This window comes from Papilio polytes, unplaced genomic scaffold (assembly GCF_000836215.1).
Source record: "Papilio polytes unplaced genomic scaffold, Ppol_1.0 DF821322.1, whole genome shotgun sequence".
NCBI lineage: Eukaryota > Metazoa > Arthropoda > Insecta > Lepidoptera > Papilionidae > Papilio > Papilio polytes.
This window is the reverse complement of record NW_013527882.1, coordinates 437,427-463,620: the sequence shown is the minus strand read 5'-3', so window position 1 is coordinate 463,620 and position 26,194 is coordinate 437,427. Positions and strand designations below refer to the sequence as shown.

At 37.9% G+C, this 26,194-nt stretch overlaps 5 protein-coding genes across 6 annotated transcripts; 3 read left to right on the top strand and 2 right to left on the bottom strand.

Annotated features, from left to right (window-relative positions):
- Positions 1-5,851: 5,851 nt before the first annotated feature.
- On the bottom strand, positions 5,852-13,040 carry LOC106109058 (translation initiation factor IF-2-like). Its single transcript, XM_013290452.1, has 15 exons — positions 12,837-13,040; positions 12,538-12,651; positions 12,241-12,462; positions 11,863-12,032; positions 11,628-11,721; positions 10,678-10,731; positions 10,550-10,603; positions 9,948-10,047; positions 9,508-9,598; positions 8,791-9,005; positions 8,188-8,401; positions 7,961-8,035; positions 7,625-7,844; positions 6,960-7,339; positions 5,852-6,464 (listed from the first exon to the last, which is right to left on the bottom strand). The coding sequence occupies exons 2-14, from the start codon at positions 12,641-12,643 to the stop codon at positions 6,960-6,962; spliced, it is 1,995 nt and encodes a 664-aa protein (XP_013145906.1). The 5' UTR covers positions 12,644-12,651; positions 12,837-13,040; the 3' UTR covers positions 5,852-6,464.
- A 460-nt stretch (positions 13,041-13,500) lies between these two features.
- LOC106109054 (cellular tumor antigen p53-like) lies at positions 13,501-18,582 on the top strand. Of its 2 annotated transcripts, XM_013290448.1 has the most exons (8): positions 13,501-13,672; positions 14,064-14,152; positions 14,688-14,793; positions 15,134-15,232; positions 16,895-17,093; positions 17,168-17,390; positions 17,466-17,676; positions 18,098-18,582. In XM_013290448.1, exons 2-8 carry the CDS (start codon positions 14,064-14,066, stop codon positions 18,278-18,280), a joined length of 1,110 nt encoding a protein of 369 aa, XP_013145902.1. In that variant the 5' UTR covers positions 13,501-13,672; the 3' UTR covers positions 18,281-18,582. The 2 variants fall into 2 exon arrangements, with proteins under 2 accessions (XP_013145902.1, XP_013145903.1); XM_013290449.1 differs by lacking the exons at positions 13,501-13,672; positions 14,064-14,152 and having other exon boundaries at positions 14,729-14,813; positions 15,122-15,232.
- A 1,458-nt stretch (positions 18,583-20,040) lies between these two features.
- On the bottom strand, positions 20,041-21,102 carry LOC106109063 (peptidyl-tRNA hydrolase 2, mitochondrial-like). The gene is made up of 2 exons (XM_013290458.1): positions 20,862-21,102; positions 20,041-20,737 (listed from the first exon to the last, which is right to left on the bottom strand). The coding sequence occupies exons 1-2, from the start codon at positions 20,973-20,975 to the stop codon at positions 20,372-20,374; spliced, it is 480 nt and encodes a 159-aa protein (XP_013145912.1). The 5' UTR covers positions 20,976-21,102; the 3' UTR covers positions 20,041-20,371.
- Positions 21,103-21,230: 128 nt separating this feature from the next.
- On the top strand, positions 21,231-22,893 carry LOC106109062 (coiled-coil domain-containing protein 42 homolog). Its single transcript, XM_013290457.1, has 7 exons — positions 21,231-21,424; positions 21,557-21,758; positions 21,863-22,036; positions 22,114-22,192; positions 22,259-22,398; positions 22,481-22,743; positions 22,821-22,893. Exons 1-7 carry the CDS (start codon positions 21,312-21,314, stop codon positions 22,849-22,851), a joined length of 1,002 nt encoding a protein of 333 aa, XP_013145911.1. The 5' UTR covers positions 21,231-21,311; the 3' UTR covers positions 22,852-22,893.
- Positions 22,894-23,198: 305 nt separating this feature from the next.
- On the top strand, positions 23,199-25,962 carry LOC106109061. Its single transcript, XM_013290456.1, has 8 exons — positions 23,199-23,811; positions 23,900-24,025; positions 24,107-24,330; positions 24,554-24,584; positions 24,667-24,845; positions 25,174-25,263; positions 25,468-25,620; positions 25,874-25,962. Exons 1-8 carry the CDS (start codon positions 23,307-23,309, stop codon positions 25,928-25,930), a joined length of 1,365 nt encoding a protein of 454 aa, XP_013145910.1. The 5' UTR covers positions 23,199-23,306; the 3' UTR covers positions 25,931-25,962.
- Positions 25,963-26,194: the final 232 nt, after the last annotated feature.

The window sequence follows — 26,194 nt, the reverse complement described above, 5'->3', positions numbered from 1 at the left end:
TGACGGCTGCAGCCGATGGTCATCCGGAATGCACTTGTGGTAGGCCGCCGCCGTCAGCGCCGCTCGCCATTCTGCGCCACACGCTACTGCGAAACCTGTCATGATCACATAATCATCCAGGAAGTTGATACGAAACAGTAGAAGGTATAGCAGATGCCAGTAGTAGGGAACTATGTTGTAGGTTTACGTTACTGTTAATAACAATTTGTTATCAATACCAGGATGACAAGTACGACACAATTTTCCTCGTACTCATTCAATTAATTCGGATTTTTTACCAGGATAAAACAACAAAACAATAATTGGTAGATCAAAATGCCTATAGAAAATGTTCTTATGTGGAAATGTATTTAAGAAAAATGATGAAGTTCATATACTCGTAGTATAGCTAGTTTTATTTTAGCGTAGATAATAAATCTGAGGTAAAAAGCAATGGTAACTCATCGATTACATAAGTTATTGAGCGGCCGCTCGCGGCTGCCGGAGACTACGGTATTCTCACAAAACTTGGCATCGTACAATAATTACGTGACTCGAGACGACACTTTAGAACTTTAGATCAATACAAGCGATTTACCAAATATTGTACATTTTTATTCTTCCAAAAATAAGGTAATCAAATACTTATTTTCTGACCTGAATATCTACATTTTACTGAGGTGTTAACTTACGTTACTAACAAGTTTAAAGATAAAAAAAAAACTTAATCACAAAGTTAATAACTTAATATTACTAAGTCATTATGCGAGTATACCGGCCATATTAATTCAGTTAGCCTCATATGCGGAGTTCAATACGTAGCGAGGTAATATCAATTTTACCTTGATCGAGCTAAGCCATAAAATGCCGTGTCCCAAAAGTAGGTGAGCACACGTTGAGGTTATGTCGGGTCAACGACCTCCGATATTGCAAACACTGTTTATCAAATTTAAAATAAGCTGCAAGCATGCAACGCAGTTAAACCTAAAGATGCTGGTTTTAAATTAACTATTTTAATAAAGCTCTTTGCTATTTTTAATTCAAGAACGAAAAGGTTCTCAATTCGAATGTTTATTACTAACAAATCCTTTCTCTTTGTCGTATTGAGGTCTCAGTTCAAATATGGTTTTTTTTTCTACATTATTGTAATGAATACCTAAGAGCCTAGATACCTATAAAAGCTGGCGCTGTGGGTAAGTGACCGCAGCCGACGAGACGTGGAGAGAGCGACGCCGTGTCGCCCTGTACCCGCAGCTCGATAATACAATATTAAACTACATCGGATAAAATATACAAATAAAACTAACTCAAAAACTACTGAGCAGATTTAAAAAGTTATTTTATCTATGCGTAACATAGGCCATATTTTATAATTTCACGCGGACAGAGTCACAAGCAACAGCTAGTCAAATATATCTTGATACAAATAAAAACTTACAAATATTATACACCTAAAAAATAAGTGATTAAGGTAGTGTGTGTTTTTTTAAATCTAATACATTTAAGATTTCTAATTTGAAATGTTATGATATAAAATGAAATGAATTATGAATAAATGTCAACCTACGCTGAATCTGCAAAACAACGCTAAAAAGGTAAATCATCAATGAATTTCATATATTTACTAAGCATATCGTACCAACGGTAATCAAGTAACAGAAGTGGCTTTTCATAATCGTTGAGTGATGTTTTAACATTTGTAACACTCGTAAGGAGCACTTGCTATAATAATGTAAGATTTCCCCATTACCAAAGTAAACCTCTACAAATTTTCCCGAGTTGTAATAACATTGGGTTTTCACATTATTTACCTTATTGACCACATCACCTGTCATAATTACCCTATTAGTGTAACTATCAACACAGTTTCGTTACCAGTTTGTTTATCGAACCGTAAGAATTGTAACAAATCTTAAAAGGAGGGGTTCGAAGAACAAAGGGGATGATTAAATAACGGGTGGTAGTAAATAAACTATTTTATTCCAGAGTGAATGTTTAGGCTTCTTAGTATTTCGAAGTAATTTATATTATCTACTAGCTTTAGCCCGTGACTCTGCCGAGCTTAACTAAAAAAACAAAAGCAAGTAGCCTATGGTATGTGTTCTTCCAGACTATCGCCTACATCCATGCCAAAATTTCATCGAGAACCGTTCAGCAGTTTAGACTACAAACTCTAACAAACATCCATCGATCTAATCTTTTGCATGTATAATATTAGTATAAGTTAATATTTTTAGGTACTCTAAGCGGCAACGACCCCTGTACCCCCTAGGGACGCCCATGGTATACATACTTTTAAGGTATTTCGTAACAAATCTCGATACTTTCCTTAAACACTAAAAAACAAGTGGTGGCATTGAAAAGTCTTTGGAAAAGGGAAATGGTTGTGTTAGTGGAAAATAAAATACGAAGCGTCTTGTATACATAGATGTTTTATTTGAAAAATACTTCGTGTAGCTAACGATCTAATCACAATATGGCATTCTACATCCGAAATAAAACTATATTACAAAAATCCGTGCTCCCTCGCACCTCCTCGCACCTCCTCCGCGCACAAACAATTATTATCACGTTATAATATCGCAAATTTAGAATTTAGACACGAACTTCAGTCGATTTCACACAAAATATTTCGACAACACACAAATATTAAAAATAGGGATTGAATATAAAAACAAAAACCTACAAGAAACCAATAGCTTCTAATTGTGTGTTATCTGTTACGAATTCCATGTATTATTATCTATTTGTCGATAAAAATCTTTACCCTATTTCTAATATTTGCTATATTAAATATAAATGCTTAATAAAACATTAAAATGTCTTAAAAATGATTAGCTTGCATTGATTTTTGATTACAATTCATACAAAAACTGTTTATTTTGTTACACGAGGCACTTACAGGACACTATGCAATATGGAAGCATTCCTCATTTATAGAATCCAATAAAAACAAAGAATAGAAAATTATAATAAATCAGATGAGATTTCACTGACAAACACATAAAAACATATCTTTACAGAAACAAGAATCTTTTCTTCGATTGCTTTCGCTAATGTGAACAAAAAGTTTGGTCTTAAAAAATAAACGCGACTTAATAAATATTGTGGTAAACAGCCGAATCTTTATATTCTTAAAAACGCAATTAAACACTAGAATGAGTAAATAATTATGCCTCATCACATGGCAAGGGGTCAATTAATATCTGTACGCAAATAATTGCATTAAAAATTTGCTTTTAAATAAAAAAATGTAGGTGAATTGCATCTCCCTTAATCTAAAAATATATGTATTATTTACGTTTCGGTCGTTTTAAAATATCGCTTTAGTATTTATTGTATTACATCATCCATGTGTTATTTTGATTAAGTTAGATAACTGACAATATTGTTTGGTTCTATAGCTAAAAATCTGTCATTTTTAATTCTAAAATACATATGAAAAAAAAACCAATAAGATAAATTAAAAAAAAATCTAGCATTTCTGTAGTCTTTGACATATTTACGAAATACATTCAGACAAATTTAAAACCTTATTTAAGTCGGTTCAAAAAAACCCTATTCATTTTGTAACTATGCATTTTTTAGTAATGAAAATTATTAGTATTAGTTTTAAGCGACTATTCCAACACGACCGTCACATACAAAACAGTCGACTAAAAATCAACCGAAATCTAGGCACCTAAATAGGCGTTGCTTTACCTAGGCATTATGTACACATACAACACACACAAACATGTCTCCACGCAACCTGCGCTACACAAATCTTCCAAAAATGATAGTAAAACTTACTACTAAATATATTAATATGTACAAATTTCATTATATTTATTGATATTTTGATTCCGCAATAATTATATAAAAATTCAGCGTACATATAGGTCATATATGAAAAAAAGAGAGAAAATGGGTTCATTCATATTTACTGAAACTGGAGGGTAGTTTGAGTTATTAAAAAAATATATTACAATTGCTTTATCTGTCTGTTGAAATTAAAACAATAAAATAAAGGGTAACCATACATTTAAAAGTAATAAAATATCAAATACTCGTTCGCAAAATGTATACAAAAAATTAGGGCCCTTGCACACTACACATTTTCTATTTAATTATTTACTGAGTCAGAATTAATTAAAATTTTGTCTAATATTACTTTGACTTCACCTGACATGATCAAACTATTGACTGATGTGTATTTAGATTTATTCATATTTACTGGGAATTTTCATTATTAATGTAGTATGACCCATTAAAATAAACAATACAAACTATTCTCAATATCTAATTACATATAGCCCGTAAATTTTGATTATTGCTTACATTATGAACACTTTGCTTACCGTAACGCCTCACTTATATACACTTCGCTCGCCTGTACAAAAATACACCTAAATTACGTCACTTAGGCTTCACTTAGCTATGTACACTAGCGCTACATCTACACTTGGTGTCACCAATTCATTTATATCTCTAATTATAATTTCTCATTTAAAACTAATAGTATAAAATTTGTCACTCCAAATATTCTGCTATATAAAAGCGTGGCGCGTTGCTGCTCGCGTCGCTGCTCGCGCCGCGCCGCAAGGGCGAGGGTCGGCTCCTACTGCTATAAACAATCTACCCCTAAAGGACCATAAACACTGTCCGGGACTTAAAACAAACTAGATTATGGGTTCACATTTAACCAGTAGGTCAAACAAGGCAGACTGTACTCACTAGTTCCAGTTACTTCTCCTCATGCTACTTGAATACCAGTCCAGTTATTGACGCCAATCCAACTGTACTGGCAAAGTGTAAACGGTAATCGCAAATAAAATTAAACTTGCTATTGAAAGATTTTTTTTTTACACATCTATTAAAAACATGCAGAGTAAAATTAAATGTTATTCCAATTGAATAAAGTTCAAATTTGATTTACAATATAAAATCTGCTCTGATGTAAGTTCCGGTCTGTGTGAATGGGCCCTAACATGTCACTCTCTGCATTTCCTACTTTCTATAAATGTATACAATACTTCAAGACTACATCCAAACAGCTACCTTCTGCTAACACCCGACCAAAAAATCCCTAATTCCCATATAATTGCAGTCAAAATCTATTTCCCATATTAACTTTGACAGTTTACGATCTAACGTCTTTCTGTTTAATATATTATTTCTATGGCTAAAGTTTCAATTTTGGACGTCTTAAATACATCTAAAGAATTTATCCAAAATGCTTAAAAAACATCTAAATATCTCTATATCTTAATCTATGTAAAAAATCTTTTATTCGTAAATTATTGATAATTTTTAGATACTTGTGATTTGATTGATTAAATAAAATGTAATGAAATTAAATATATTGTAATGTCAAAATCCATTTTAAAAAAATAATAAATATTTAATTGTGATATTGAATTGTGCGTGTTATATTAAAATTAAGACAGTCAGTTGCACTAATATATATACAAAACTTAAGCAACATCTTAAGTTTTCATAGCTTAATAAATGTATACATATTAATGCAACCGAGTGTACACTTGTACTTTTAAACACTTTAAATTACACACACAAATAACCAGCTGCATACTGAAGGTATTTAAAAGTGGACTGAGTAGTACATAAACTAATAAAATTAAAGGCCTGTCCCAACTGACCTGTCCCACTTAAAAATGGATTATTCCCAAACATCACCCCATCTGTCCCCACGTGGGAGAAGATGAGAATAATAGTTTCATCTGTCCCACCGTTTAGTCCCACTATCAACAATAAGGTGACAGATGGTACCGTTATGAAATAAAATAATTTGCTACCGTCCTCTCGTCGCAAAAGGTGGGAAGTATAAAACATTATATTCTCATCTGTCCTCGCGTGGGGACAGAGCGGGGTGACGGATAGGAATAATCCTTAAAAATAACGTCACACATATTTTACATGTTGGATTGTTTTCAATTTACAATTTGCTGGGACTGACCCTAAATCAACTTTTTAGCTTGTGATAGGTGCTTTTTATTGTAGACAAAATTCACTGTACTCAAAAATGTCCAAATCAATTGTAATAAAGTCTGTTCTCATAAAATACTTAGTCAGCACCGATTAAAAAAAAAAGACATCCATACCTGTTCTAAATCATATCTTACGATTTCACGTATTTATGTAACAGATGGAGAAAATAACTTTCTCATAAAGATAAATGTCATAAAAACTGTAATGTCCTTACGAATAATGAAAGCACTTCTGCCAACACTACACACTTCATTGTTTTTCACTTAATTTTCACCAAATAGCCTAAAATTAATAGGAAACTGTTGTGCGACACTTCACACGACCCGTCTCTGAGGCACTGGGCACCTCGTCGTAGCACTTTCTAGAAGGTTCTGGTTTCGTCTGCACTCGTTAGCCAGCGCAAGCCAGCACGCTAACTAGACCACTAGCCAGTCAGCTATGGCTGAGCGTTCTGAGTAGGGCTCCGATGCACACCCTCAACATATTGACCATTGCTCCTGAAAATTACAATATTTAGTTGTTAATTTGACCTCAAAATGAAACAATATTTAAATTTGGTTTAAAATACTTTCAAACGTATTTTATTTATTGGGAAACTGCATGGTGTAAACATCGCACAATACATATTTTCTCTAATAATGCGTGTCGTAAGTGTAGGTAGTTTCTACTATTATGCACTCGACGAGCATACACAAGTTCAGGTCGAATTACTACAGCGTTCGCGCGAGATCACCACCGTTCATAGCCATAGTTATTGGAAATAAACCATAATATCCTCTCATAACTACGGCGTTTCATTTGTAAGTGCGGACATCTTGGTCCTTCGAGCCGGATATGAACTAGTTACCTATGAATTTAAATTCAAAAACTAGTGCTGATTTTAACGATTCTTGCATTGTTAAAAAGCTATGATATGAGCGAGTAACATAGTTGATTTTATAGTAATTTCGAGTATTCCATGCGGCCGAAGTGGTAGAGTGTGTCAGGCTGACCTAGTCGGAGTCGGAGTGGTCGTTGACGCTGCAGCGCAGCTTGGAGAGCGTGCGGCGCGCGGCCGGCGTGTCGTCCTCCTCCTCCGAGGAGATGACGATGCGCTGGCGCGGCTTGACGCCCGTGGCGCCGCGCGTCATGCGCCGCGACACCGCGCGGCCCTCGCCCTCGCCCTCCGCCTCGTCCTCGCCCGCGCCCTCGCCCTCGCCCTCCTCCCGCCGCGGCTTGGCGCGCGCGTCGCGCTTGGCCTGCTGCTGCTGCTTGCGGTCCAGCTTGGCCTGCTTGAGCGCGCGGCACGCCTCCAGCGTCGGCTTGCCCTGCAGCCCCGCGCCCTCCAGCAGCTCCTGCATCTTCGCCACGCGCTCCTTGTTCTTGGTGCACCCTGCACACACGTTCTCACATTACTTGCGCTAATCTGACGCTTCACTGGAGGTAATTTTTCACGTTATATCACTAGCGCTACCTGGTGTCCGATACCAAATGAATTCAAACACTAAGAGTGTCTGCTTGTGTCATTTTTGACATTGAAATATTGCCGTACAAAAAGTTACCAAAGAAAAAATGTTATTCCCTAAGTCTAGTCTACATATTTCATAAATGTCTTTGTAATAAAAAAACACTGAGACCACTGCTTTCCGTACATATTAAAATTTGAAAGACAATATACCTTCGACGAGTTTCTTGTAGTCGAAGCGTATGCCGGCGGCCTTGCAGAACTTCTTCATGTCGGTGATGCCGGGCTGGCGCAGCTCCGGCGGCACCGGCGGTCGCCCGCGCCGCCCCGTGCCGCCCCCAGCGCCCGCAGCGCCGCTCCCCGAGCTCGGCGTGCGCGGCGTCGAGTTCTTGGAGCCCTTCGGTCGACCCGGACCGCGCTTAAGAGGCTGATCCTTTCATCATCAAATTAATCCGATTAATAAAATAAAATTGGTCCTTCGAGTCGGATAGTATGTAATTTTTTGTAAATTTCCGTAAAATATTATAATTAGGTACAAAAAATAGTTACATCGTCGCTATCTCCGGAGTCACTGCCGGAGGAGCCGCTGGAGTCGTCGTCCGAGGAGGAGTCCACCGTCGTCACCTGTACACATTACAACTTCATTAAAACTGACAATTCTATCAACCTTTGGAAATCAACATATCGCTATATATGATTTTCTTACAATTTTAAAAGTAAGTGAAAACACAACTTTGCAGTTGTGAAATCTGCAGTGGGCAGTGAAAGCGAGATACCTCTGCGGGGCGGTGCGGGTGCAGCGCGTGCGCGGCGGCCAGCTTGGCGGCGGCGGCCTTGTGCGCGGCGAGGTGCGCGGCGTGCGCGGCCAGGCGCTCGCGCTCCGCGTTGGCGTCGTAGTAGTTGTAGAGCACGGCCAGCGGCACCGGCACGTCGCCGAAGTACACCTCGTTGGGGATGTGCGACGACTCCAGGCAGTCGTCGCTCCACCGCCTGCAACAGTACACTTATTTGTTATTCAATGTGTATCAAACGTCGGTCGATACTATTTATTATCTTATCGTTTACATAACTCAGTAGTAACTAAAAGTTCATTTGGGCGACGAACATGATATTTTTTATCTACAAGTGGAACACCTCCAATTTCCTCAACAACAGAAAGATTTGTATTTTTGTAACTCATAAACTCTAAAACTGGTGAATAGATGGGAAAAATTGTTTCACTATTAGAATACTACATTATCACTGAATGACATAAGCTATAAAATTAGGTAGATTTCTTTACAGCGAATAGCAATTAATTCTTTTTTTTTATAATCTTTGTTGTGGGATTGTTATCTATAAAAGAAAAGGAAAGGGGGCTGGCAGTTAGTTATAATGACCTTTTGAACTGTATCCCGGAGAAGTCTTTTCTGCAGGGGCGCACCGCGAACTGGTATGCGGGGTGGCGAGGGCGCGGCGCGGGCGCGGCGGCGCGGGGCCCGGGGGCAGCGCCGCGCAGGGGCGAAGCGCCCGGCGCCGGCGCGGCGGCACGCAGCGGCGTGCCAGGCGGCTTCGGTTTGTTCGTCGACCCCTTGGGACGACCGCGCTTCTTCGGCTGCAATAGTGTTGTAATTAACTAAGCACATTCATTAAATATACAGTTATTATAAAAACATTGGTCGGTGTAAATAAAACCGCTTGTAGTAAGTTTCATCACATTCTATTTATATAAAGCTCCAAGGACATTCACTTGCTGCCCGCACTATGTCCTACAAGACTTTTTCAATCTGTTAATAAATTTATTATTCTCAATTAAATAATGCCAATACTTTACTGCATTATACCACACGTAATTTCATCAAGTTTTATATAGCAATTATCTATACTAATATTATAAAGAGGATAGATTTGTATATTTATATGTACTGATTTTACGCAAAAACAACTGGGCCCATTTCAAAATTCTTATCACCATTAAAAAGTTATATTACTCAGTGTTACGTACCTTTTTAATAGTGCAAGAATTTTTAAAACGGTCCAATTTTTTGAGTTATTTTAATCTATATAAAACTTCAAAAATACAAATGTTTCTTCTTTATTAGACATAGATAAGTTACCTCAAGTCCGGGTGTGGTCAGCTTGCCGGGTGTCATGGCCGCTCCCGGCTTCGGAATATCGGGACTGCTGAATGGTTTCCTCTCCTCTTCACTGCAACCGACAATTATTGTTTATCTATACTATTATAATAAAGCGTAAACACACTTCTTTGTTGCCTAAGATGTCAGCAATTACACCATGTTTTTGAATAATCCTTTATTTTTTAATAAAAAGCGCTACACTTACGTCACATTTCAGGCTATATATTTTCACGCCATTACACTTAGGGGGGTAAATATTTTGGATAAAAACCCTAATGTGGGAAAGAGACCATACACATGCTGCCAACATCAAGAAGCAAGGTTGCCATAGAGAATTTGACAAATGTAAACAATAAAATATAATTTTTTTATAATTTGATGCGGACAAAGGCGCACAGGAACAGCTAGTAATAAATAACCTGTTGTGCAGGGGGTACGGGGCAGTGGGCGTGCTCGCCAAGGGGGCTGCGGGCCGCGGCAACTCGCACATTTTATCTCCACCTTCTAATTTTGCTGTTTCTATGAAGAAATCATTAAAAATAATATTTAAACATTGTAATATGTAAGATAATAAGTGTCAGTGGCTCAGAAGTTGGCACTTAACTTGTAGTACAAGTCCTGAGTTTGAATCCCGCTGTACCCATGTGATTTCAGATTATGCAATTTTCATCATACTAATATTATAAATGTGAAAGTTTGGATGGATGGATGTTTGTTAGAGTTTGTAGCATAAACGGCTGAATGGATCTCGATGAAATTTGGCATAAATGTGGAGGATAGTCTGGAAGAACCCATAGGCTACTCACTTTTGATTTTTTAAGTCCACGCGGGCGAAAGCTAGTATGTAGATTATTTAGCCAACATTATTATGGTGAAGGAAAACATCATGACGCACATATTGGTGAAGAAATTCAAAGATGTGAAGTCAACATGCAGGGCAGGTCGACTAAGACCTTGTCACCTCTTACTTAGGCTCCCCATTAGTGGGGACATATAATTGGTTTTAATTTCCTAAACTCACCAATAATTTTATCTCCCGCTATACTTTCCGTTCTTAACTGAGTTTGTATTTCATCTGGAATGTATTTACCTTTTTAATTTTTATACACAAATATATATCAACATACAAACAATCTAAAATAAACTAACCTTTGTTTTGTAGTTCCGGAGGTTTCTGTATATCTAAAGGCTTCTGAGATATATCTGTAAAATAACATATATTTCACAATGTTTTTTGTAATTACATAACTTTAAATATTCTTTGAGAATTAAGATAAACCTGCACTAGAAGTTTAAATATTAAAATCAATTTAATTTAAATGTTGCCATTAACAAACTTTGATGCAGTGTTTGTATTAATAAATGTATTAACTAAAAGAAAAAGTAACTTAGATAGACCTATTATTGTTCAATGTAGATAATGTAATTATCGTTTAGTACATTTAAATTCTAGCTTTTACTCGCGACTTTGTTTGCATTAAAAACTTAAGTAGCCTACAAGTTCTTCTAAACTTTGCTATACATCTGGGACAATATTCAACAATCAGTTAATCGATTTTGGAGATACATAACACAAACGTTCATCCATCCAAACTTACAAATCATATAAATATTATAAATGCGAAAGTTACGATGGATGGATGTTTGTTAGCATTTGTAGCCTAAACGGCTGAACGATCTCCATGAACTTTGGCACAGGTTTAGAGCATAGTCTGGAAGAACACATAGGCTACTTTTTATCCCGGGACTAGTTACGGTTTCTGTGGGTTTCATTAATTTAATTTTTTAATGTTTACTCAATCATTCTGCAACAGTTCAACATATCTTATTGAAATTTGGCAGAGACATAAAACAAAGTCTGGAGTACACATGGAATGAGGTTCAACCCCGAGAAATGTCCGGTTCCCGAGGGATACGAAGCCTTTTTATTACTGATATAGTTTATATGTTTTCTAATAACACGCGGACGAAGTCATAGGCAACTGCAAGTTTATAATATAACAACGAAAAATTGCTTCCTTTGTACAAAAGGACAAAGTGATGATTTTAATAGTACTTTATGTTTTTCAGTAACCAACAGATATTAAATCAAAACTCACCATGAGGTTTGTCTAGATCAGATCTGTGTGCAAGATCGTCCGGCTTGAATATGTCCGTTTTTATTTTTATTTTTGGCTGATCCAAATCACCAACCTAAAAAATTAAGCAAATTAAAAATATTAACAAATGTTACAACACTATTTATAGATAAAATATGATTAAGACATAAAAAAAGTTAAATACAACATTGAAGAATACTTGCGGCTACATTTCTACTAGAAAAAACAACTCTACCATAATTTCAGCTTCTGGATGTGACCGTTTGTGTGCATCAGTTGGCTCCAGTTTGATCTCGGGTTTGAGGTGTTTGATATCAAGAGGCTTCTGTGCATCGAGCGGTGCGAGCAGCTGCGGCTGAGGAGCCCACGCTGGCTTGTGCACCATGTCCGGCCCATAACCTTGCACTGCAATACAATAATTGTACTAGTACTTTTTTAATTTTAAATTCATCATAAATGTCATAATAATAGAAGATATTTTCAAAGGTCAGAAATTTACCTGATACATCACAAGGAAATTGAATGACATTATATTTGAGTATATTTAGTGAAGGTTTAGCAAATATTATTTATCAGAATTAAATATATTTTTAGTGTAAAGATAAATGTATACCCATGTGTGACTGAGGCATGTGGAGCTGGGCCTGAGGTGGCTGCTGTGGCGGAAAGCTCTGGTGATGAGCGTAGTTCTGGTGGGCGGGCGGCGCGTACGACAGGTTCTGAGGGGCATAACCTCCCGGGGGCGGAGGCCCGTATGCCGCGAACGCATCCGGTGGTGGGTAATGGGTGTTGTAAGCGCCTGCATAAGGTTGGTATGGTATCTGATGCCCATTATCTACAACAACAAATTAAATATGACGATAATGACTCCGGTTTTTTTCCCGCTCAAATTTCCCGAAACTCCACATACCTATATAATTAAGTGGTAATCCATTTCCTTGCACGACACCGTGCCCCGGTTCTCCCTCCATCCTCAATCGCTTTTGATTCATGGCTCTTTCTGCATCATAATTCATCTTGCACACTACAAACAGAAACCGCTTATAATGGAACTATATGTTTGGGCACAAAGACCCATTTCCGCGCATCTCGGGTAACAAAATAGCACTTATTGGACACTTTCGTGTTAACTCTTTAACTCTGACAGACGCCAACCGGACGCCAGCTTAAACACAGGTTATACGCTCAGTAAAAGCAAACACAGCGTACCTTTGTTGGTCACTGATTATTATTGATTTTAGTTAGAACTCGCACTTCAATCCACTGACACACTGTAGAATCACATAATAGAATACAATATTATGTCAAAATATCTGTTGCATACGAATATTGCATCAAATTATCAGTTTTAATGACAGTAAAATTATAAAAAAACACAAGTGAAGCGTTCGTAGTTCGTATATTTTTTTCATACTTTGTTAACTTCGTCTTTTTTTTAGTTATGGTAATCTTAGAGTACAGATAAAAAAATAATAATTCCAGACGTTTTTGTTTTAAAGTTTAATTTGTTTTGTCATACATTTTATAAATACCCCTTAATGAAAGTCAGATTCAGCTCAGACAATTTGCAGATATGGTTGTTCAAAATAAAATGTTAATTCTTCGAAGATGTTAACGCAAGATCATATCACCGACACCTTAGGTATTGATTATGTCAGCCTTTTCAACGTTTAAATAATCATACCTTTTCTCTACTGGTTTTCAGGTTTTTTGTAATTTTGAGTTGTTAAAAACTGGACATGGTTTTCTTTCTCTTTCTGTAATATTTTCAAAACGGTTGAATTGTCTCCATCTTGTTATTCTATGTTATTCTTTATCTTTATTCGCTTCATTCATTCATTTCAATCATTGTCATTCGATTTAGCTTGTTTGTCTATTGTGCTTTTGTTCGAAATTTTTGATTTTGTATTCATTTGTGTTCTGAAGTTGTAATGATTTATTGGTGATTTTTGTTTATATAGCAGTGTTACTTATAAGTTCTATGAACTCTCAATAAACATTTGTCAATATTTCTTTTCATTTTAATTCAACTATAGCTATTACAGGTAAGACTTTCAAGTCTCGGACGTTATATTAACCTTACTTTTTAACATTTTTATGTTTTGTAGTTTTTGGAAATTACTCTTTAAATAAATTAAATGTATCCGTGTAAGAAAGGTTAATGTAAACTTAGGGCATGTTGTTGTTAGAAAATTAGAAATTAACACAAAACAGTGGAAGCCCTATAGATTTTCGTTGTCGTAAAAGTTGAATTTTCTATATTTGAATTGTTGTATTATATTTGTTAAATTGTTTTTATACCAGTCTATAGTGTTAGCTCCTTACTTGTGATAAAAATGAAATAATTTACTTATTAAATATATTTAATGGAATACAATCGAGTGATACCGAGAGTATTAAATTCACCATAATAGTGCTAAAAATTAATATTTACAGATGCAAGAACAATCAGCTGACATGTTCAAAAAGATTTTACTTGAAAATGATACATTTCTTAGTGAAGCGGACTTTACACATATCAATGGGTGAGTTCAAATATTTATAATTATATTTTATAGTTTTTCCTTTAAAAAACATGAAAATGCATGTATTAATAATTGAATTTGATTTATTTCACTTTTTAATCATTAATTGTTTTCTTATAAATATGATGTAATAGTAGGGAATTGCAATTAAACATTTTACACTTTACTAGCGTTTTCTCACGACATTGTTTGTGAACAATTAAAAAAAACTAATGATTAATAGAATTAAGGAATTCAAGGAAAGATTTTTAAAATATTTCCTGTGATTTTTTTTATTTGTTGCATATAAAAATGATAAAGTTTCCTATTTATAATTAAAAAAAACAACTATTTTTTTCATTTTATAAAAGTTACCCATGCATGAAATAAAAAAAACAACAGTAGTGTCTGTGTACTTCCAAACTAACTCCTACAGCTATGCCAAATTTCATTAAGATCTATTCAGCCAACTAGGCTATAAACTTTAGTAAATACTCATCCATCTAAAATTTTCCATTAATGATATTAGTAAGATTAAGTATGTTATGTGTTACAGAGACTTGTCACTAATGCCAGAAATATCTGTCATGCAAGATTTCCTGGTGGAAGAGGAGACTTTAGATGCAGCTGTGAAGTTTAATCCCACAAGTGCATTTGTTCCTGTAAGTTTTAAACAAGCTTCTATACTACTATACTAATATAATAAACATGCTGTGATTGCTGACATTCTATGCCATGTAGTGTCATCAGCATCACATCCCCACCGAGGGGCTCAGAGCCTACCTAAGTAAGGGTGTTTTGTCGACCACGCTGGCCAAGTGCAAGTTGGTTGACTTCACACATATCTTTGAATTTCTTCACCAATATGTGCAGGTTGCATCACGATGTTTTCCACTAAGTAGTGTTTACGCTTTATTATATTAGTATAGATTATGTGATTTGTCACTTCTAGATCTTACTATTTGTTGTAAGCTGGTTGTACGATGTTGGTATATGTTGCAGACATCACCTATAGGACCTCCGGAGACAGGCAGCTTTCCCGGATTTTTTAATTTTGGTGTGGAAATAAAGTCTTCAGAGACTGATAGAAAAAAGTTCTTGGTAAGTGCTGTTACATTTCATATTTAGTTTGAATGTTGAAAACATTTATAGAAAAATAATTATATGCCGATAATAAAAATAAGTGTCTAATATTTTTTGAACAGAACTGATTTACTGAACATATTTGAAAGTTTTATGGAAAAAAATTTTGACTTGATTCAGTAACATTTCCTCGCTAATTTTCTTTGGGTGAAATTTGAAAGAATCTCGGGACCTTCAAATGCACTTCTGAACTACCCGACGTAGAAATTCCCCTAGCTCACTTGCATAGCTACGGCAAATCAGGACCACATTGTCTCTACCGATCTGGGAAATCCTTAACAAGGCTTAAAAAACTTAATTTTAGCTCCAAAACTTCCTTCTGTCGACGTAACGAAGCGTGAGAACTTTATTTTAATGAGTTTAATATCCATAATTGTATAATCGTTTTATTATCGTTATAATATAAATTATAAGTATTAAAATATATCGATTATTATCTAAATTATCGCTAATACAATTTTCGTGTCGTAAAGCTTGATGGATTATTTTGAATATCTAATCTACTTGTTTACTCTAATTATCTAGAGAGATGTTCGCTCGCATAAATATAGCCCTTTTGATTTCACCTTTTACACTCATAATACGATGTCATTTTCGTCAAATGTCGTCGCTATGACGTAGCTCCGTATCTGGTTGATAGCGACTTGCGATCACGTTGTCACCACGCGAACGACCACAAATATCGCATAAAATGTACTAACTTTACCATTCGAATTTACTCGGTAATAACGTAACTTTCTAATAATTTTTCCCGAATTCCCAATGCGTGGATCGATAGTTGGGTCCAATGGGAAACATTTTTAAAATAGGTCTAGTAGTTTTTTAATATATAGCTCTTCATAATATAAGTATAGACAAAAGACAATAACACAAATGTAAGAGGAAAAAAAAACTCTTTTCAATGAGATTAGAAAAATATCTATGTAGGATTTGAAAGTTTTTGCAAATGAATAGTAATGGTAATATGCAATTTAACAACATGCTTTAGAATAAAGGAACCGAGTAAAAACATAGGCAAGATGGATGTAATGGAAGGGTATGGCTAGTTTTTGTTTATGAGGAGAACGAGACAGCATTAGAATGTAGAGGATTAAGTACATAGTCTGTATATGCTAATATCATAAAGTAGCGCATTATATTATTATAGTTTACTTTAAAGGCAGTAACTTTACTAAAATTTATACTTTAATCTATGTATAATTTGGCGTGTATCTATGGTCAATATGACCACTTGTAGATTGAGTGGTTTGCTTCATTTATAATTTTTAAAATATATAATTAAAATTTGTTTTTTTGTACACGCCGACTGGATAGTGCGTCGTGTGGATGGAAAGATTTACGTCGATACTTGCCAACACTCGCTTGAATCAATTAATGAAAACATAAAAGGTGGGGACCTCGTATGTATATGTTTGAAGTAGGCATACCGCCACGAATTAACATTCATACCAAAAATGCAATTTAACTATGATAGAAGGAAAGGTCTTGTTTCAGAGGAAATTTTCGATTATGTAATATCTTAGAGAATAAGACAGTATAGTAATGCAGTAGGACAGTAGGTTAGTAGTAGTAGTGCGTTAAGGTGGTAGGGCAGTGTTGACGTATCGTGTCGCTGCGCAGTACTCTGCGAAGCTGAACCGCATCTACGTGGACATGGGCGTGGAGTTCCCGGTGCACTTCACGTGGAACACGAGCGGCCCGCACATGCCGGGGCTCGAAGACTTGTACGTGCGCGCCACCGTCGTCTTCTCCGACGACGCGCAGAAGGAGAAGCGCGTCGAGCGCTGTCTGCAGCACGCGCACGAGCCCAACAACCCCGGTCAGTGGCACACACAGCACACACAGCACACACAGTATACAAGGGGGGTGGCGTGTGACGAGCACTGTGCGCAGGCGAGGAGGGGGTGGTGCGCAACGTGCTGCGGTCCGCGCGCGCGCTGGGCACGGCCGACCTGCACTACTGCGGCGCGGCGCGCCTGCCCGACTCGTGGCTGTCGGTGCTGGTGCGCCTGCCGCAGCCCGCGCCGCACGCCTACCAGTTCGTCTGCAAGAACTCCTGCTCCTCCGGCATCAATCGGCGCAACACCGCCATCGTCTTCACCCTCGAGAATCACCTGTCAGTATAACGTCGGCCGCGTCCGCATACCGCTTTGACACTGCTCAGATACTAAGACATATGGTGCGGTGTCAGTGGTCAGATCCTGGGCCGGCAGAGTGTGGGCGCGCGCGTGTGCGCCTGCCCGAAACGCGACCTGCGCCGCGACGAGGATGAGTTGGCCAAGGGCAAGCGCCGCCTCGCGCCCGCAGCACCCGCACCGCCCGCCGCCGCTGCGCCAGACTCTTGCAAGAAGATCAAGATCGAGATCCCGGACACAGATGATGAGGTCATCACGCTTCCCAAGGTAGGCTAACTAACGAACCAGCACCCCAACGTATGGGTACACATTACCCACATGGAAAATTGACATATGTCATTCTTGAATCAGACAAGTTTTAACTGTTTAGCAGCCTTTATTTTGCACTGCCTGTCCCCGCGGTATCTCATGTACGTGACCTTGACATGAAGGCCTTTGACACTGGATAACAATTTCTGTTACCATGGAAACCTTGCTTCTTTGATTTTATATACTCTTTGGTTGTCTTGCAGTTTAATAGCGTGAAAATATATCACCTAACTAGCCTAGCATGTCATAACAGCTTTTTTTATCAAAGAAAGAATAATTTAATAATATGGTGTGATAGCTGACATCCTACGCCACGAAGTAGTGTGGTAATGGTGTATTATATTAGCATGGATAAGAAGGTAGATGCGTGGTGCCCCAGCTGCAGATAAAGGGCGCGAAGGCGGTGGTGACGGGGCTGGAGGTGATGCAGCGCATGATGGAGGTGAGCGCGGGCGAGGCGGCGCGCCGCAGCGACCAGCGCGCGCTCGACCAGTACTCCGCCTGCCTCGCCGGCCTCGCGCACGCTCTCGACAACCTCAGGGGCAGCGCCGGCCGCCAGTAGCACCTCCAGCAGTTGTCACCACACTTTAACTTATCACTGCCACCGCCCTGTACAACCACTGCAACGGTAAGTAACAAAGTGACCTTGGTGCAGTATGACAAATATTGCCTCAGTAACTTAACTGGGTTTTAACATTTTTTACTCTATTGTATTAATTGTTTTTTGCCAGTTTTTGGTTTTTTAGCTAACCATTTAGAATTACAGACTATCAGTATCTCGTATACTTTATTCAATTATAAAATACCCTGAAAAGTAATTAAAAAATAATCTCCTAAACATTTTTTAATTTTTTTTTATGACAAGTTTGTATTACCAACATTTTTAGTTATATTTTTATTGCAATATGTTAAATTTTGATAATAATTTGCGGTTTTTAGTACATTTTTTGATTATTTTTTTTACTTTTAAGCATAAGTATAGTTTTAAGTTTATAATATTAAGTACAATGTTCTCTGAAACTTATAAAATATATTATGTTACTTTACACTGAAATTGAATATCTGAAAATATAAGATACAGACTTTATTTTTATGTAAACAGTTTACATAATTTGATCTGTTAGTATTCACAATTTGACGATAGGAAATAACCAACAGGGATATAGAAAATAACATTAAAACATTTAGGATTTTGTAGCACATTTTTGATATTGGCATTAAATTTACATTATATACTCCGCTCCAGATATCCTTGTAGGTCCACATAAGTTGACATAATTACCAAAAAATGTGATTTACAAAAAAAATTATTAACGTAATATTGAAATGACAAATAATCCTTAACAGTTTATGTCTAGTTAAATTATAAACTGAGTTGACAGTATCAGTGCAATGGTTACTAAAGCCCGCTACAAACTGACAGTTGTAACTGATCGTATGTAGCAAACACCGAAGATGAGAACATTTTGTGTCATTACAAAATTGCTTTATAAACACAACCCACCAAAAGTTTTTATTGTTTTTCTCTTATTATGACGCTGTAATGTTTTTCTAGTATATATTAGGGAAGCTAGTTTGTTAGTTTTTTATTATGTTTTGAATTTAGTTATATTTGATTTTTATTATTTCATTATCAAGCAAGCTTTTTAACAGCCAGTGTTATTTAACAAATAACAAATTTTTGACTGACTTAAATTAAGACAGTGAATTGTAATTATGGGCATTTTTAATAATTTTCTTGTCCCTGAAATTACTAGTGATAACAGAGAATTCGAATATAATTGTTATTTGGTAAAAAAGCTTGTTTGTTTGTTTTGTCTTCCCTAAAATTGTAATTTGAAATTATTTTTCGTATTTGCCGCTGTGTTCAACACAAAGGCAGGGATTAGACCTCTTTTCCACTAAGTTAGTAGTTGCAAACTCCAGTGAAAACCGTACATATGTTAATTTTCATCGAAAGATTTGTGCCAGTGAAAAAGAGGTTTAATCTTAGAACGCTCATCTCAACATTTAATTTGAATTTCCTATATCTGTATTTCTATAAGATTGTAATAATTCTTCTTTTAATCTGTTTGTGTAAGAAATTAAATAATGGAAGTCCGAAAATGTAACAATCTTTCCATTTTGAAGCCGCCTTACAAAATTTTCTATGTTAATAATAAATTACATTAAATTGAAACTTGTTTTATTTCTTTCAATAAAGTATGAAATATACCAATTCATTGTATACTTGAAATTTACTTCATTGGTAGGAATGTGACAAAACTATTTTTTTTTCAATATGATTTATGCATTTTTTATAAAGGGATTAAATGAAAATCATTTTTAGATGAATGATTACTGTAATACCACAAAAAATATAGTTAAACTCTGTTTAGTCACATGTTTTAACTATAGCCACTGTTGATTTATATTATGGATATCAATGTTATTTTTCTTCATAAATATGTATCACCACACTGCTTTCTGAAGTACTTGAGTATTTATTGATCTCTGATGAGATCACATTCTGCAAGCCAATGTGACTAGCCATTATTTGCTTAAACTCTATACCAGCCGTTAGTTACTGTATAACATAAGCTAAATGTATTTAATGGTAAGGCCCCTTGGTACTGTAATAAACATTTAAATTCAATTAGATTCGCCTATTTTGTTAGAGTAACTTCAAGTGTCCTGTCACTTTGTCAATGATGTCTTTAGGTGCAGGCCCAACTCCCAGCACTGTGATGGAGTTTGCCGCTATCTGGGTCCTTCCTGCATCCCTAATCATAGATGTTATCAGACCCATTTTCTTCGCATTATTATTTATCTCTATAATTTCATCTAAGGAGTCAGTTTTTAGGGCTATTTTCGCCTGGCCAGTATGCTGCCAGATTTTAAGGCTCTCTGGATCTTTTTTCTGTGCTTTTTCAAATGTACCGACGGCCGCGTGACTGCACTGAGCTGCTATTTTACCTTTGCCCATGTTTAAATCTGTTCTTACGACTAAAACAAGCTTGTATTCAGAGTTGGAAGAAAACTGCAAAGAAAGTTTTTAAGGTTATTAAATAATAATTACAAATAATGTTGAATAGATCTATTATATCTGTAAGTTGAATTATAATATTGCCACATCACCAGAAAGAACAATAGCAAGAAATCACCTGTTTTACAGCTTTCACAGAATCTGTTACGAATCCGAAGTATTTTCTTAGTGCAAACAATGAAATTCCAATACAAATCCCACATCCTAACCCTGAAAGGAAAGTAAGATCCATTCTACGTTTTAGATCAATGATTGTAAATGGTGTTTATTAATTTTGAACTATTGTAAATGCTTTTTTGTACCGGGTTTATTACTAAGAATAAGAGGTTATGTTGACAATATGGCGATTGACAACAAAAGTCAAGATATATTTATGGAGTAGAGTATAAAAAACAGCATAGATAAAAAAGATAAACAAAACGATCAAAGATGACAGTTACATTAAATATTTGAAGTGTTGCCATATAAATTAATGTTTGCTAGGCAACCTAGTTGATTATTAAGATTTGAGATTGGTATATTTAACATTTTGCAATTTTAATAAAATTTCTGGATAGTAATCATCAAAATGAAGAAGAATACAATGAAAGATTTAGCACCTATAGCCATTCCACATGGCCCGCCTGTGGAGTCCACGGCGGAATATTTTAAATCTAAAATGGAGACTGCGAACATGACGAGGTGACTTTCTCTCGTGATCGAGTTAAAACACTAATACCATCGACGTATATTCGGGATTTATTATAATTGCCTTTCGAGCAACATCCTGGCTGTTATGATGTGAAAAGCGCATCATATTAACTTATATTTTAGGAAGTATCCAGTATGGGATGTCGCGCGACCGACACCGCAAGTGTTGATGGAACAGGCGCGGCGCGACTTAATGGAGGCCGATGAGAAGCTCGTGTTGAAGCGGGAAGAGGAGAAGGAGAACAGGGTCGTCATGGACGCCAAGTGGCTCGAGCTGCGGGAGAAAGAGATGTTATTGAAAGAATCATTTATCAGTTTTAACAAGGTCAATCAACAGCTATGATAAAGTTTTCGGTGGCGAAGTCTTGTCCCGATTAGAACATTGTGCGTAATAAAAATTAATCGAAAAATCATATGTTAATCTTCCAGTTCATAAGAGAGAACCAGGAGAAGCGCGACCGAGCGGAGCGCAAGATGGAGGCGGATGGGCAAGTGCTGCTGCGCAAGGCGCGCGAGACGGAGGCCATGCGCTGCCGCGTCGCGGAGATGGAGGAGGTGAAGCGGCTGATGGAGCACCAGGTGCAGGATTACACCATATACGAGGTGCGCCACAACTTACCCTCGCTACTATCTCAGCAAACTTACGCGGAGTAGTACTTATAATTGGTTGTAATTTGCAGGATTACCTCATGTCGGTTGTCAGAAATTATCCTGAATTTAAACAACCCCTAGACGTGTTAAATCGTTATGAAGCTCTAGGTAAGTTCCAAAGGCGCAAATTATGTATCTACTGATGTAGTAATATGAATCACAATCACATGACAGCCGCCGCTAAGAACACTCTAGCGGAGCGCCAGGAGCGGGACCTGGGGATGCTGGAGAACGCGCGCCAGAAGATCGCCGCCCTCACCGAGGAGAAGAAGCTCTTCATCATGGGACTCAATAACACGCTCGCTGACCTCAGGGTATAATAAATACCAACATTTGACGACTGTTGCAATCTAGCAAGTGGGTATTGATTATAATGATGGGCGGGGGTGTTGTCAGTGGCGCTACGACAAGGTGCGGAACCGTGTGATCGAGTGGGAGCTGGCGCTGAACCGGCTGAAGGAGGCGGCGGCGGCGCGCCACGTGGAGCTGTGCCACGTGCGCGCCGCCGTGCGCAGCCTCTACCTCAAGATCTGCGCGCAGAAGCGCATGCCGGCCGACGCTCCGCCGCACGACTTCGAACAGCAGCTGGTGCTGGTGATGCGCGCGCTGCTCGAGCTGCGCAACATATACAGGATCGCGCACCGACGCTCCAAGGAGAAGTACGCCCCCTTCACACAAATACACGGCATTATGTTCTATCACTTGCTCCATTGTTAAAATGGCCTTTTTATTTCAGAGACGCAGAGTCAGCGCAAAACACAATGTGATAGCTTTTTAATTTTTTAATAAATAAAAGTGTTTTAAATACATTTGTTGTTTATTTACATGTACCATTAATAAGTAAGTGCGTCCATATTGCAGAAAAATATGAAACTAATTTCTTTGGGTACAAAAAAAAATTATGGCATGAAGAAGGTGATAGTGGCCCCAACCCAAGAATTGGTTGTCCTCGGTTAGCTTATATAACTTTGTTGTATGTAGTTGTACTTAAACTTTAATGACTCCAAAAAGTTCGGTACTTCATGTGGGGCTTGTTAAGTATTCTCAAATTATCAACTTAAAACTTCTCGATGCCAAGTTGCAAACTTTCGAAAGAGTTAATTATCGTTAATGATACGCCGATTTAAGTGCGGCTAAATAATTAATTAATTTCACCCGATATAAAAGACAAGCATCGTTGCTAGTCTTTTATAGAAAGAAATTAGTGCTTAAAATCCGCAAAATGTTATTCAACCCTTTCCAGAAACGTCCCGAGAAATCTACTTTAAACATAGAGACGATAACTAACTACACGCACTTCCTCGAGCTGCCGCTGAAGATTGTGGCGTGCTGGGATTGGTACCGGGAGCCGAAATGCGAGCGCGAGGTCATCACTAACTACCTATACCTGGCGCTAGTGCTGTTCTCGCTGGCCAGCTTGACCGCCGCTCTGTTCGCGCACCTGCTGACAGAGTGGCATGGCGTGATGGACAGCCTGGATGAACTAGCGGACGGGCTACCTCTGCTGGCCTCACTTGCCATCGTCTCATACTTTGCGTTGCGCAAGCGCCAGCTGTACGACCTCACCGACTTCATCAACAGTCGCTTCCGCTGCCACTCAGCGCGCGGCCTCACCAACATGACCATGCTGGGTAGCTACCGCGCGGCTCGGGACTTCGCTTACTTCTACACTGCGTGCACGCTGTTTAGTGTCGCTATGTACGTCATATCGCCTGTGATTGCACATCGTGAGTACCATTCGGTATTGCTGACAGTATATTTCTTTTGCGGGTACTAATTATCTGACAATCTATAAGGAAAATATCAATGTTTTAGTTTGGACGAAGCAGCCGCTGCAAGGTTGGATCTACATGGACGCTACAACGACCGCAGATATCGTTTGCGCCTTCTTGAAGCAATGCGTGGGCCAGGCCTTCGTGGGACTCGCGGTAGGTCAGCTGGGTGCGTATCATATACAATGTTGAGAATGGTAGGACGGAATGAGAACGGTACCATATAAAGTATAGTAGCGATGTGTGTCAGGTGTTCTGTTCGCTGCGCACGCGATACTGGTGTGCGGGCAGGTGGAGGTGGCGTGCTGCGGGCTGCGCAACGCGCGCTGCTCGGCGCTACTGGCGGCCGGCGTGCGGCACTCCGCGCTCGCCGCCTCGCACCACCACGCACACATGCTGGACGACGAGCGACACACGTACTCCTACAACGTCTCCGAAATGAAGGAGTCACGCTTTCACTATGATCAGCCAGTGGTAATCATACTAATAAAATGCTAATGTTTAGATTGATGGATGCTTGTTGGCGTTTGTAGCCTAAACGGCTAAACGGATTTTGATGAAATTTGGTATAGATGTAGAGGATAGATGGAAGAACATATAGACTACTCTCTTTTGTTTTTTTATGTTTCATAATTGATAGTAGTTAATGGTTAATTTAATCTACAACTTTATTTTTTTGTATTATAATTTGTTTTAGGAACATTTTCGAGGACATAAAACAGAATTCGGTAAGAGATTACATCTAAATTTTGATGATTATCAATTTATTTATTTATTTAAAATAATACTGTAATTTGGTTTTTGTTTGAGATATCTACTCTGCGGAGTACGAGGCGGGCACGTGCAGCGCGCTGGCGGAGTGCGCGCGCGCGCTGCAGACGGCGGCGGAGTGCCGCGCGCGCTTCCAGGCGCTGGCCTCGCCGCTGCTCGCGCTGCGCGTCGTGCAGGTCACACTGTACCTCTGCACGCTGCTGTACGCCGCCACAGAGGTCACACACATCTTTATACATACCATCGCTAACGCAAATAACTTTGGTGTTGCTCACAAGAGTTGATTTAAGAATTATAATCTATATCTATTATTATTATAAAGAGGAAAGATTTGTATTTTGTATGTATTGAAATAACTCCAAAACTACTGGACCGATTTCTTGACTTGACAAATTCTTACACCATTTAAAAGCTATGTTATCGCTGAGTAGCATAATAATATTAAAATTTTACTAATTTTTTTAAACTTGAAGCGGCCTAAGTCGGGAGCAACAGCTAGCTTAAAATAAACCGTAACATGACACAGAGGGTAAGTCTCGATTGCAGAAGTTCGACATGGTGACAGTGGAGTACCTGGCGGCGGTGGCGCTAGACATGTTTGTCTACTGCTACTTCGGCAATCAAATAATCGTACAGGTTAGTTGTAATAGTTTGAACACACAAAAGCGTCATGTGGATATATATATATATACTGCGTGGAATTTAAAAACAAAAGTAAGTAGCCTATGGTATTTCCAGACTATGCCAAATTTCATGCAGATTCGTTCAGCCATTTAGGGTACAAACTCTAACAAACATCCATCCATCTAATCTTTTGTATTTATAATGTTGGTGTGTCAGGCGGAGCGCGTGCGCGGCGCGGCGTACGGCAGCGGGTGGGGGGCGATGGGGGCGCGCGCGCGGCGCCTGGCGCTGGGCGTGCTGCAGGCCAGCGGCCGCGCCGCGCTGCGCGCCGGCGGCTTCCTGCCCATGGACCTGCACACCTACCTCGTCGTCAGCTAACACATTATAACTGCATTCTCTCTTAACCCTTAAATGCATGGTGATGCATTTATGCATCAGTCTTTTCTTCCTTACATAATAGACTTTTTTGAAATCAATATTTTGCTTTACTTTCACTTGAATCTATGTGCAATTTATGGTATTTAAAAAGAAAAAATAATGCATATAAGGGTTAAATTGTTTTCTTTAATTAAATTTTGTTTTTTTTCTGTTGCAACTCTAATGTGGATATTTTCTTTTGCAGATTATAAAAACTTCCTTCTCTTACTACACTTTATTGGTGAATGTAAACGAAAAATAATGTGCAAATTGCAATAGAAAATTAACATATTTCCAAAGTCAACATTCAATTTAGTTGTAACTAGTTATTTTGCTTCGCATACTTACAATAAAACTGTTAATGCATATTTTGTTTGTTTCATTTATTAAAATTGCAGTTGCTCATTTCTCTGTAGCTAAATAAAGTCATCTTGAAGTGATTTCGCGAAATGTATGTATGCGTGTATGTATGGGGAATCTTCTTTTTAAGTAGTCGTATTTTTCATCAATTCTTAATTCAATAAAT